This window comes from Oryctolagus cuniculus, chromosome 10 (genome assembly GCF_964237555.1).
Source record: "Oryctolagus cuniculus chromosome 10, mOryCun1.1, whole genome shotgun sequence".
NCBI lineage: Eukaryota > Metazoa > Chordata > Mammalia > Lagomorpha > Leporidae > Oryctolagus > Oryctolagus cuniculus.
In genome coordinates, this window is record NC_091441.1 from 100858088 (window position 1) to 100872093 (window position 14006).

At 44.2% G+C, this 14006-nt stretch overlaps 1 protein-coding gene across 49 annotated transcripts in view; it reads left to right on the top strand.

Moving 5' to 3' along the window:
* Window positions 1-14006, top strand: part of MAP4 (microtubule associated protein 4) — a 191945-nt gene that overhangs the window by 18538 nt on the left and 159401 nt on the right. For 34 of the 49 annotated variants that reach the window (XM_070050864.1, XM_070050865.1, XM_017343789.3 and 31 more), the window contains exon 2: window positions 5109-5177. The exons of the other annotated variants lie outside the window; for them this stretch is intronic. In XM_070050864.1, coding sequence (XP_069906965.1) covers window positions 5109-5177 — 69 coding nt within the window. The remainder of the gene's footprint in view (window positions 1-5108; window positions 5178-14006) is intronic. 49 annotated transcript variants of the gene reach the window in all.

Below are 14006 nucleotides of genomic sequence, written 5' to 3' on the forward strand. Positions count from 1 at the left end.
CCCAGGCCATTAGCTGGGACCTGGATTGGAAGTGGAGCAGCTGGGACATGAACTGGTATCCATATGGGATGCTGGTGCCGCAGTCGGAGGCTTAGCCTATTATGCCACAGCACCAGTCCCCAGAAAGCCTTTTTTTTTTTTTTTTTTTTTTTTTTAAAGTGCAGGGGACCAGGGACTTGGGCCATCTTCCACTGCTTTCCTAGGCCATAGCAGAGAGCTGGATCGGAAGTGGAGCAGCTGGGACTCGAACCGGCACCCCTATGGGATGCTGGCACTGCAGGCTGTGGCTTTACCTGCTACGCCACAGTGCTGGCCCCGAAAGCCTTTTTTTTTTTTTTCATAAAGAAACAATTCCATGAGATCTCTCATACCTTTTAAACAGTGAGCATAAAGAGTTAAGAGTAAAATGGAACAGCTGCTCTGGAAAGCCATTTGGCAGATTGCCTAGGAGTGTAATTGCTGGGTTATGTGATAGTTGCATGTTTTTTGTTTTTTGTTTTTAACTGCTATTTATATTGATATCATATGGGGGAAGTCCAGGCTCCCAACTGGTCTCCCTTGATAGTCCTGTTGGGTACCTTGTTACCCATCTGTAGAGAAGAAAGTCCTGACTTAGATCCTTGACTTTCTCCCACTCCGCTTTGCAAGAGGTGTTGAATGTTTTCATTGCAGCTTGCAGAAAATGCAAGTTAGGCTCCCTATTCGTCCTTTGCTGGCATGGTTGGGGGTTGGACCACAGTATTTTCTGTGGTGTTTGGCTGAAGTTGATTGTCTATGGCCTAAAACTTTGCTGTCTTACTAAACTGTTCGTTTCCTGGTCCTGTGGCTAAAGAAAGCCAGTTTTTACTGCGCTTTTCTTGTTTGCATTTCCTGACAGTTTTGGATGGCCATAGTCATTAGTTCCAATTCTGGGATATATGTGGCAAAAGGATCACACGGAGAGGTTTGTATTCTGTGGGTCCCGAGGTTCTTCTTTTTTCTACCTTGTGGAGTTTTTTGTGTGTTTTATATTTTATGTCCAGGGGTTTTAGTTGCATCTGATGGCAAGAATAGGAAGACATATGTTTACTCAAATCTTCCCAGAAGCAGAAGAATTTTTATGTACCTGTTTTTAAAATGGCATTTTTTGGGGTCAGCGTAGTGGCACAGCGAGTTAAAGCCCTGGTCTGTTCCTCTTCTGATCCAGCTCTCTGCTAATGTGCCTGGGAAAGCAGTGGAAGATGGCCCAAGTGCTTGGGCCCCTGCACCCACGTGGGAGACCCAGAAGAAGCTTCTGGCTTCAGATGGGCCCAATTCCAGCCGTTGGAGCCATTTGGGGAGTGGACCAGTGGATGGAAGACCTTTCTCTTTGTGTCCTCCCCTTGTCTGTTACTCTGCCTCTCAAATAAATAAAATTTTTTAAAAATGGAAAAATATGAAACACTGGATGTTTGGTATTTAGAATTTTAAAAGTAAAATAGGATGGACCCGACACTGTGGTGCATCCGGTTAGCGCACTGGCCTGAAGTGCCAGCATCCCATATGGGTGTGGGTTCGAGCACTGGCTGCTCCACTGCCGATCCAGCTCTCTGCTATGGCCTGGGAAAGCAGAAGAAGATGACCCAAGTGCTTAGACCCTTGCACCCACGTGGGAGACCCGGAAGAAGCTCCTGGCTCCTGGCTCTAGATCGGCACAGCTCCGGCCGTTGCAGCCAATTGGGGAGTAAACCATCCAATGGAAGACCTCGCTCTGTGTAACTCTGACTTTCAAATAATTAAATAAATCTTTAAAAAAATAAAATAGGAATATAGAGTCACAGGGCTTTACAATATGCTAGTTTGATTAAATTCTTGTTCATAGTTTCCGTAATACTGTAAGAGGAGTTATTACACTTTTCAGAAGAGAGTCTGAGATAATAATGGCTTTCTTGTTGTTCTTAGAGAAAATATGAGATGATAGCAGTTTCTTTCAGTGAACCCTAGCATTAGTTTTCTGCTGGAATTTGCAAAACATAAATGATTTAAATCTTTTCCATAGTACAATTTTTTTTTCTAATTGCTGTGTGGTGAACTTCCAGATGTTGAAATTTGTAGGAAAATTTATATTTCATGCTTGCGGTTTTTCGTATTAGCCATACATATTTATGGAGCAGACCTAATTAAAAATTATTACTCAACTTCATTTTCTAGTATTTTGCATAATTTTTAGTATGATGTGGATAACTGCATTATAAGTAAAAATAGAAACCAATGATTATAAAATCACTTTACAAATGAGCATAGATGCAGAAGCATGTAATATTTGAAATTTTTAAAGTTTTGTGAAGGATGTGCATATGTCATTTGTTTAGGATATTGTATTTTTAATGTAACTTAGAATTTATTTTATGTATTTAAGAGACACATGGGGAGAGAGAGAAAGAGAGATCTTCCATCTGCTAATTCACTTCTTAAATGCCACAACAGCTGGGACTGGACCTGCTGAAGCCAGGAGGCTGGAACTCAGTCTGGTTCTTCCATGTGGGTGACAGGGCCCCAACTACTTAAGGCATCACCTGTTGACTCCCAAGGTGCACATTAGTAGATAGCTGGAGTTGGGAGCAGAGCCCAGACTGGAGCCCAAGCATTCTAGTATGGGATGTGGGCATCCAGGCGGCATCTCCTGATTCATATGCCTGCAACAACCAGTGCTGGGCCAGACTCAAGTCAGGAGCCAAGAACTCCATTCAGATCCCCAGATGAGTGGCATGATTCCCAGTACTTGGACCATCATGTGCTGCCTCCCAGGTGCATTAGCAAGAAGATGGATCTGAAGTGTGGAGTAGCTGGGACTCACCAGGCCATCCCTGGGATATGGGTGTTGCAAACAGCAGCTTAACCTACTGTGCCACAATGCCCCTGAGGTTGCATTTTTAAAAAGATTTATTTATTTATTTGAAAGGTGGAGATCACAGAGAAAAAAGGGTATGGGGTGGCGGGGGAGGGGAGGAGGAGGAGAAGAAGGAGGAGAGAGAAAGAGAGAGAGAGATCTTATATCTGTTGGTTCATTCCCCTGATGGCTGCAATGGGCAGGGCTGGGGTAGACCCAAGCCAGGCGCCTCATCTGGGTGGGGCCAAAGCACTTGGGTCATCTGCTACTTTCCCAGGTGCATTAGCAGGGACCTATATAGGAAGTAGAGTAGCCAGGGCTCAAACCAGCACCCATATGGAATGCTGGCATTGCAGACAGCAGCTTAACCCATTGTGCCACAATGCCATTCCTTTGGAATTGCACTTTAACCACTGTCCCAAATGGCTTCCCCAAACTGTGTACTTTAAGTCCCTGAACTATATGGTGAGTGACTTATATTCCAGTACAGCTGTGTATTTTTTTAAAATCAGATTTTTTTTTTTTATTATTTGACAGGTAGAATTATAGACAGAGAGAGAGAGAGAGAGAGAGAGAGAGAGAGAGAGAGAAAGACATGTCTTCCTTCCATTGGTTCACTCCCCAAATGGCCACTACGGCCAGAGCTATGCCAATCCAAAGCCAGGAGCCAGGTGCTTCCTCCTGGTCTCCCATGCTGGTGCAGCGCCCAAGCACTTGGGCCACAGCAGAGAGCTGGACTGGAAGTGGAGCAACCGGGACTATAACCCAGAGCCCATATGGGATGCCGGTGCCGCAGGCGGAGGATTAGCCAAGTGAGCCAGGGTGGAGCTGGGAGGGAGGAAAGAAAGGAAGCAAGGCTGGTGCCTTGGCTCACTAGGCTAATCCTCTGCCTGTGGCGCTGGCACCCCAGGTTCTAGTCCTGGTTGGGGTGCCGGATTCTGTCCTGGTTGCTCCTCTTCCAATCCAGCTCTCTTCTGTGGCCCGGGAAGGCAGTGGAGGATAGCCCAAGTGCTTGGGCCCTGCACCCGCATGGGAGACCAGGAGGAAGTGCCTGGCTCCTGGCTTCGGATCAGCGTAGTGTGGCGGCCATTTGGGGAGTGAACCAATGGAAGGAGGACCTTTCTCTCTGTCTCTCTCTCTCTCTCTCTCACTGTCTAACTCTGCCTGTTCATAAAAAAAGAAAAAAAGAAGAAGAAGCAAGCAAGCTAGCAAGCTGGGCAGAGTTCAGAATCTGATTTACCAAGTTAGCCATGGCACCAGCCACTCACCAGAACTCTGGTCCCTGGTTCTGTTTTCTTGCTAAGAGGCATTCTGTGGGAGCCAGCATTATGGTCTAGCTGGTTGAGTTGTGGCTTGTGATACCAGCATCTTATATGGGTACCAGTTCATATCCTGGCTGTTGAACATCTGATTTGGCTGCCTGCTACTGTGCCTGGGAAAGCAGTGGAAGATGGCCCAAAGGCTTGGGCCCCTGCACCCATGTGGGAAATCCAGAAAAAGCTCCTGGCTTCCACCAGGTCTCCATTTGGAAAGTGAACCCAGCCAATAGAAGATCTCTCCCTGTCTTTCTCTTTCTTTTTAACTATTTCAAATAAATAAGTCTTTAAAAAAAAAAAAGTATTACATGGCTTTCTTGTGGTTAGCTTTACACTGTTGAATTATTTTGGGTTGCTTCACACTTTGCTGTTTTGAATGAAGGTATTATGAACATATATAAGTAGTTTTTTTTTTAAGATTTATTTTACTTACTTGATACAGTTACAGAGGGAGGGAGGGGGAGGGAGGGAGAGGGAGGAAGGGAGAGAGAGAGAGAGAGATCGAGAGATCTTCCATCCACTAGTTCAACTTCCCAAATGGCTGCAACAGCCAGAACTGAGCCAATCCAAAGCCAGGAGCCAGGAATTTCTTCCGGTTCTCTCACATGGTTGCAGGGACCCTAAGGACTTGGGCTATTCTTCACTGCCTTCCCAGGTGCATGAGCAGGGAACTGGGTTGGAAGTGGAGCAGCCCAGACTTGAACCAGCCCCCATATGGAATGGTGGTGCTGTGGGCTGGGGCTTTAATCTGCTGTGCCAGAGCACCCGCCTCCTGTACGTAATTGAGCGAACATGTTTTCTTTGGTCTGAGTAACCAAGGGAGAGATTTCTGGGTCATATGATAAATGCATATTTAGTTTTTTTCTATAAAAATTTATCTTTATTTATTTATTTGAAAGAGTTACATGAAAGAGAGATCGTACTTCTGCTGCTTAACTCCCCAGATGGCTACACCAACCAGGGCTGGGTCAGGCTGAAGCCAGGAACCAGGAGCTTCATCGAGGCCCTCCCGCGTGAGTGCAGGGGTCCAGCCACTTGGGATTTCTTTCACTGCTTTTCCCAGGCCATCAGCAGGGAGCTGGATTGGAAGTGAAGCAGCTGGAATGTGTTCCAGTACCAGTGTGGGATAGCTGCTTTCACCAGCTACTTCACAACACTGTCCCCAAGTTTTTTCTTTTTTTTCAAGATTTATTAGTTACTTAGAGTGAGATCTTCCATTCTCTGGTTCACTCCTCAGATGGTCACAGCGGAGCTTCTTCCCGGTCTCCCACGTGGATGCAGGGGCCCAGGCACTTGGGCCATCTTCTGAGGCTCTCCCAGGCACATTAGCAGTGGAGCATTTGGGCACCACAGGCAGCAGTTTAACCCACTGTGCCTCATGCTGGCCCTGGCGTCAGGTTTTTAAAGAAACAGCTAGGGGCAGGTGTTAAAGCATGGTAGATTAAACTGCCACTTTGCTTGCTCACTGCATCCCATAGCTGAGTGCTTGTCATCAAGTCCTACCTTTGCTGCCTTTGATCTAGCTTCTTGCTAATGCCTTTGCAAAGCAGCAGGTGATGGCCTAAGTACCTTTGGTTCCTGCCACACCCATGTGAGAAGACCCTGATGGAATTTCTGGCACCTAGCTTCCACCTGTCGGTATTTGGGGAGTGTACCAGGGGATGGAAGGAAGATTGATCCCTTCCTCACTCCCTCTTCTGTGTCTCTGTCTCCTTCTCTTCTTCCCTCCCTCCCTCTTTTTGGTCCTTTTTCTGTTTCCCTCTCCTTTTCAAATAAATACAAATAAATGCTTAAAAAAGAAAAATGTCAAGCTGTTTTCCAGAGTAGCAGTGCCATTTATATTCCCACTAGGGATGTAGGAGAAATCTGGTTTCTCTGCAGTTTATCAGCATTTGGTAATGCCTCTTTTCCCCCCTGCTATTCTGATAGTTGTGCCTTTACTTTATTACCATTTCTCTTTAGATTTTATGAGTAAGCAGTTTTATCATCTACTAATAATATTGGCTGTAATTTGTCTCCCTTATCTGCCATATTGTAGAGGTTAGTAGTGCATGATCCTTACTGAATATGGTGTATGCTTGGCTGGTTTATGACCTTAATGGGAATGCTTGTGTTTTTCTAAAAGATTTATTTAATTTAATTTATTTATTTGGAAGGCAGAGTGAAAGAAGTAGAGAAATAGTGGAAGATTTTCCATCTGTTTGTTTACTCCTCAAGTAGTTCAATAGCTGGGGCTTGTGTGGGCCCAAGCTAAGATATTGAAATGCCTTTTGATCTCATGTGGTGGCAGGGAACCAAGTACTTGGGCCATCCTCTGCTGCTTTCCCAGGTGCTTTAGCAGGGAGTTGGATTGAGAGTGGAGCAGTAGGACTGATACTGCTGTGTTCCTCTATGGGATGCTGGAGTCAGATTCTGTGACCTCTGTCATGACACAGTCTAATGAATCCTTCCTGCCTTACTTATCACACCCGCTATTCAGGTCATCTTCATTTTTTTATAGTTCCTAAGATAAACGATAAGGCAACTTATTAAATAGTAAAAGGAAACTTAATACATAAATTTTGTGCTTTCAGTTAAGTTTTGAATCTTAAATAATATTTACTTTTAAACTTATAATGTTTCATTGCATGTATGTATGCTAAAACTTTTTTTCCTATTTGGTTGATCTAATCTATTATATTCCTTTTTACTTTATTTTTTTCCTCTCATAACATTTTATCCTGAACCAAACTGATGGAAATGCAGAGTAACTTCAATTTTTGAGATGAAAAAGCCTAGGTTAAATTTGGTGTTTAGCTAGCTAATCTACATGTATTCTGGAATGATTTTTGAACTACCTCTACCTAATATGTAATGGTGGTGATACACACTAATTTCAAGTTCATAAAATAACTACTGATCTGGTGTTAGCCCCTGTGTATTTACCCCTTAATCTGTGTAAGTGCAGTTCTGTAGCGCCTTCTCATCTCCTCTAAGACTGCCTTAGAGAGGACTTTGCTATGCTGTCCATGCTTTTTCCCCACTTGCCCTTTTCCTTGTCTTAAAGTATCTCAGGATGGACTTAAGAATTTTATTATTATTAAGTTAAATCTTGTATTTCAGGATGGACTTGGGGATTTATCTTTTTTTATTAAATGAATTGTAACCTGTATTTCCTTGAACTTTGCGTAAGCGGAATTCATATTTATAAAGTGATTATTATATCCAAATGCAATTTCTTGTGGTGACCTGTGGTCATTTTGTGTAGCAAATATGACCAACTATCATATGGGATCATTTCTTTCAGAAGTATTAAATATGTGGGTTTTACTCCTAAGCTCCTTGAATGGCTTTGATTTCGGTTGATTGATTTGTACTACATCTTCCTCTGTACTTTGTGGGAAATTTCTTTTTCTACTTTTTTGCTTCTAAACTGTGGTGGCTTAAGAGACCAGATACTACAGTTTAGTTTAATGGAAGCAAATTTCAAGGGTTATTTTTTCCATGTGTGTGTATGTGTGTAAAATTCATCCAGGTATTTTTGTGATTTACTTTTGGCAGGCTTATATTGGGTGTTTTGCATACTATTTGAATCAGTCCTCATAATAATCTTTCTGTGTAGACATTTTCCTTATCTATAAAATGGGATGATGGAGGCCAGAGAAGATAGGGACTGAGGTTACACAGACAATAAAAAATTAGGTTTAAATCTAGATCTGTCTGATGTTAAAGTGTGTGTTCCTTTCCACAGTGCCTTGGGGCCTCACCTGGCAGCTCCTTTCAGGCTCTTTTTTGGTTCATAAATACTAGATGTTGCCAAACACATGATGCTACTTTTACTAGCTGTGGTTAGGAGGCCCAACCTCCAAACAAGTACATGAGATTGTAATATAAGAAGGTGATGCCTTGCTCCATTATCTGTGGCTTTCTTATGTTGGTGTAATGGGAGATTATCAGTGTGCATCATGATCTGGTTACAGCAGCTGCAGGAGCAGCTCTACAACCTATTTTAGTTTCAGAGTTATTGTCTGTTTTTTTCTCTGTTCTTGTCCTTTTTGTTTCCTTTTATTCTTTTATCTTTTGTACTTTCCTACTCTTTTTTTTAAAGAGAGAAATCAGGGATGTGTTGTTGAAGAATCAACATTGTTAAAATTCTGAATATTTGTGTAGTTGATGATCAGGCTTCACCAGGAATTTCCTTTTTGACAAGTTCAAGATAGACTACCATTCCAAATGAGATTTTATTATGAAAGTGATATAGTGAAAATCAGTACTGAGAAATTAGCAAAATAAAGGAACATCAAAACACCAACCTGTTTCCAAGAAGCCAGGGTTACTTGTTGAATTAAAAGGAGAATCTGCATGTTGTGTATTGTCATTGTTTTTCCTTGCAGTCAGTACAATTTGCTTTTTTTTCCCTTAAATATTTATTTTATTTATTTGAAAGGCAGAGTTACAGAGAGAGGTGTAGACAGAGAGGTCTTTCATCCATTGGTTCACTCCCCAGATGGCCGGAGCTGCGCCAGTCTGAAGCCAGGAGCCAGGTCTTTTACAGGGGTGCAGGGGCCCAAGCACTTGGGCCATCTTCTACCGCTTTCCCAGGCCATAGCAGGGAGCTGGATCGGAAGTGGAGCAGCTGGGTCTCAAACCAGCGCCCTCTCGAACCAGGATGCTGGTGCTTCAGGCCAGGGCATTAACCCACTGTGCCACAGGGCAGGCCCTGAGATCCTGTGTTCTTGACCATTATGTTAATTTTAAGTCCCCCCCCCCCCAAGCTGTTCTACTTTGAGAGGGCCAGCCTGTGAATTTTAATGAACCTATCTGAAGGATCCAAGGACTTGGACCGTCTTCAGCTACTTTCCCAGGCACAAGGCAGGGAGCTGGATTGGAAGTGGAGCAGCCAGTACTTGACCCAGTGCCCATATATGTGCTATAGGCTGTGGGGCTGGCCCCCTTTGTACATATTTTAACTGGTTTGTCTTTTTAGTTTTTTTTTTTTTTTTTTTAAGATTTATTTATTTGAAAAGCGGAGTTACAGAGAGAGAAGGAGAGACAGAATAGTATCTTCCATACTCTACTGATTCACTCTCCAAATGGCTGCAATGGCTGGAGCTGGACCACTGGGAAGCCGGGAGCCAGGAGCTTCTTCCAGTTCTCCCTTGTGGGTGCAGGGGCTCAGGAACCTGGGTCATCTTCCACTGCTTTCTCAGGTGCATTAGCATGGATCCAGCTGGATTGGTAATGGAGAAGCTGGGACTCAAACTGGTGCATCTATGGGATGCTAGCACCACAGGCGGTGGCTTAACCTGCTGTGCCATAGCTCCTGCCCCTTTAGTTTCTTTTTTTTAAATTAATTTATTTATTTGAAAGGCAGAGAGGTCTTCTATCCGCTGGTTCACTCCCCAGATAGCCACAATGGCCAGAGCTGCGCCACAGTGCCATGCCCCCCCCCCCCAGTTCTTTTGTGTTCTTTTTTTTTTTTTTTTTTTTTTTTTAAGATTTTTTTATTTATTTGCGAGGTAGAGTTACAGACAGTGAGAGGGAGGGAGAGAGAGAGGTCTTCCATATGCTGGTTCACTCCCCAAATGGCCGCAATGGCTGAATGTGAAGCAGGAGCCAGGTGCGTCTTCTCTTTCTCCCATGCTGGTGCAGGGGCCCAAGGATTTGGGCCATCCTCCACTGCTAGTTTCTTTTTTAAAAAAAGATTTGTTGGGGCTGGCATTGTAGCATAGCAGGTAAAGCTGCTGCCTGCAGTGCCGGCATCCCATTTGGGCACCGTTTCCGGCTGCTCCACTTCTGATCCAGCTCTCTGTTGTGGCCTGGGAAAGCAGTAGAAGATGGCTGAAGTCCTTGGGCCCCTGCACCCTCGTAGGAGACCTGGAAGAAGCTCCTTGCTCCTGGCTTTGGATCAGCCATTTGGGGAGTGAACCAGCAGATGGAAGACCTTTCTCTTTCTCTCTGCCTCTGCCTTTTGTAACTCTGCCTTTCAAATAAATAAATATATCACTTAAAAAAAAAAGTTTACTTGCCAGTGCCGTGACTCGCTAGGTTAATCCCCCACCTGCGGCGCTGGCACCCCAGGTTCTAGTCCTGGTTGGGGTGCCGGATTCTGTCCTGGTTGCTCCTCTTCCAATCCAGCTCTCTGCTGTGGCCCGGGAGTACAGTGGAGGATGGCCCAAGTGCTTGGGCCCTGCACCCGCATGGGAGACCAGGAGGAAACACCTGGCTCCTGGCTTCGGATCTGCGTAGCGCACCGGCCAAAACATGCCGGCCATAGCGGCCACTTGTGGGGTGAACCAACGGAAAAGGAGGACCTTTCTTTCTGTTTCTCTCTCACTGTCTAACTCTGCTTGTCAAAAAAAAAAAAAAAAAAAAAAAAAAAAAAAAAAAAAAAAGTTTACTTAAAAAAAAAAAAGATTTGTTTATTTACTTGAAAGGCAGAGTTAGAGAGGGAGAAAGATCTTTCAGCCACTAGTTCACTCCCCAAATGGTCACCATTGCCGATGCTGGTCAGGGCTGAAGCCAGGAGCCTGGAACTCTATCAGTTTGTCCCATGTCTCAGTGGGAGGGTCCCAAGGACTTGGGCATCTTCCACTGCTTTCGCAGGTCCATTAGCAGGAGCTGAATGAGAAGTGGAGAAGCTGGAATTTAAACTGGTGCCCTTGTGGATTGCCAGTGTCTCAGGCTATGACTTAACCTTCTGTGCCACAGTCCCAGCCTCATGTCTTTTTAATTTTTTGTTGTAAGTTTTGTAGGTTCAAAGTTTTTCTTAGATATATGATTTATGGTCATTTTCTCCTGTGTATTGTCTTTTCATTTCCTTGATGTATCCTTTGAATCATAAATTCTTACAAATTTGATGAGGTCTAGTTAATCTATTTTTTTCTTTTGTTAATTGTGTTATTGGTGTCATATTTAAGAAGCATTTCCAGGGGTCATGAGGATTTATCCCTCTAGTTTCCTCTTAGCTTTAAAAAGTTTTAGCTGTTCACTTTAGGTTTTTATTCCATTTTGAGTTAGTTTTTTTCAATGTGTTGAGTAGAGGATCCAACTTTTTTTGGGGGGGTTGGCGACATGTGGGTGTCCAGATATCTCAGCACCATTTATTTTATTTAGTTTTTAAAGATTTATTTGAAAGTCAAGAATTTCAGCAAGAGAGAGACAGAGAAAGAGGGGTCTTCCATCCACTGGTTCACTCCCCAGATGGACGCAACAGCCAAGGCTGGGTTAGAACAAAGCCTGAAGCCAGGAACTTCTTCCAGGTCTCCCATGGGGGTGCCAGTGGCCCAAACCCTTGGACCATGTGCTGCTGCTTTTCCTAGGCCATTAGCAGGGAGCTGGATTGGAAGTGGAGCATCTGGGATGTGAACTAGCATCTGTATGGGGTGCTGGAGTTACAGGTAGCTTTACCAGTTATGCCACGATGCTGGCCACACCAGCACCATTATTAAAAAGACTAAGATTGCCGGTGCCGCGGCTCACTAGGCTAATCCTCCACCTAGCGGCGCCGGCACACCGGGTTCTAGTCCCGGTTGGGGCACCGGATTCTGTCCCGGTTGCCCCTCTTCCAGGCCAGCTCTCTGCTGTGGCCAGGGAGTGCAGTGGAGGATGGCCCAAGTGCTTGGGCCCTGCACCCCATGGGAGACCAGGAAAAGCACCTGGCTCCTGGCTCCTGCCATCGGATCAGCGCGGTGCGCTGGCCGCAGCGCGCCGGCCGCGGCGGCCATTGGAGGGTGAACCAACGGCAAAGGAAGACCTTTCTCTCTGTCTCTCTCTCTCTCACTGTCCACTCTGCCTGTCAAAAATTAAAAAAAAAAAAAAAAAAAGACTAAGATTATTTGTGCTGTTCTGGGTTCTTTGAATTTTCAGTATGAATTTTAGGACTCGTTTGACAGTTTGTGCCAAGAATCTAGTTGGGTCTTAGATTGTAATTGTATTAAATATATGTTTATTAAATATAATATAAATATATATAGTATAATATAAATTATATTTATTAAATATAATATAATATAAATATATTGAATATATATCAGTTTAGGGGATATTGCTGTGTTAACAATATTGAGTCTTCTGGTCCATCAACTTGGGTATGTCTTTGCATTTATTTAGATTTTAATTCCTTTCAGTAGTATGCTGTGTTTTTCAGAGTGTAGACTATGTATTTCTTCTGGGAATTTTATTTCTTAGTATTTTATTCATTTTGATAATATTATAGATGGAATTGTTTTCTTAATTTCATTTTGGATTGTTCATTGCAAGTGTTTGGTTCTCTTTTAATACTGGTTTTGTTTAAAACCTTAAGGTACAAGGTTCTTAATTACTGATGTGGAATAACAAGCAGTTGAGGCGTGTATTGTAGGCTTCTCTTATGAAAGCTTTATTTTAGTGAAGGCTTTCAAGAACTTTGGGGTCAGACTTTAGTTGTTAGGTATCTTTTTTGAGTTGTAGTCCAGCTGTGCTTGGAGTTCCAAACTGGTGACTAAATATGTCACTTGTATGGTCAATGTGAGTGGTTTTCAAAAGCCCTTTCAGTTATAAAGTGAATGACTTGGCAACAAAAATCTGTGTGATTTATTTAATTTTTCTGTTTTCTGGTGCAGATTTTCATGGTTTACCATGTTGCTGTAGAAAAGATTGTTGATACAAATAGCTTTCAGATTTTTTTTTAATTTTTATTTTTATTTTAGTTTTTTGACAGGCGGAGTGGACAGTGAGAAAGAGAGAGAGAAAGGTCTTCCCTTTCCGTTGGTTTTCCCCACAGTGGCCGCTGTGGCCGGCGCACCGTGCTGATCCGAAGGCAGAAGCCAGGTGCTTCCCCTGGTCTCCCATGGGGTGCAGGACCCAAGGACTCGGGCCATCCTCCACTGCACTCCCTGGCCACAGCAGAGAGCTGGCCTGGAAGAGGAGCAACCAGGACAGAATCCAGTGCCCTGACCAGGACTAGAACCCGGGGTGCTGGTGCCGCAGGTGGAGGATTTTTTTAAAAAAGAACCTAATCTCTTAATTAGCAGGGCAGAATCATCTTGAAGATATTATTGGTTAACCTTTAGCTCAATCTAACAATAGAGTTCAAGATATTACTTTTGAGATTAAATTTTAAGTTGCATAGGCATGTTTCTGATGAGGACAGTTTTATTATCTGTGTCAGAATTATTAGGGCTACTTTTAAATGTAAATTCTTGTCCCCTACTCAGGTTTATTTACCAAATCTGATTGTGGGACTAGGACTCTAGTAACTTCTCTCTCCTCTCCTCCTCCCTTCCCCTCCTCTCCTCCTCTTCTCCTCTCCACCCCCTCCTCCCCTCCTCCTCTCCCTTCCGCTTTCCCTTTCCCTTTCTTTACCTCCCTCCCTCCCTCCCTCCCTCCCTCCCTCCTTGCCATGGCTGGAGCTGAGCCTATCTGAAGCTAGGAGCCAGGAGCTTCATCTAGGACTGCCACGTAGGTGCAGGGGCACAAGGACTTGGGTCATCTTCCCCTGCTTTCTCAGGCCATTAGCAGGGAGCTGGATTAGAAATGGAGCAGCCGAGACTGGAACTTGTGCCCATACGGGATACCAGTATATCAGGCAGCAGTTTTATCTGCTATGCTACAACACCATCCCCAGTGTCTTCATTTTAAATAGAGATAAAATATATCCATGTCTGGGCCGGCGCCACAGCTCAATAGGCTAATCCTCTGCCTGCGGTGCTGGCACATTGGGTTCTAGTCCCGGTCGCTTCTCTTCCTGTCCAGCTCTCTGCTGTGGCCCAAGAGTGCAGTGGAGGATGGCCCAAGTGCTTGGGCCCTGCACCCGCATGGGAGACCAGGAGAAGCACCTGGCTCCTGGTTTCAGATCAGCGCGGTGCACCAGCTGCAGCACG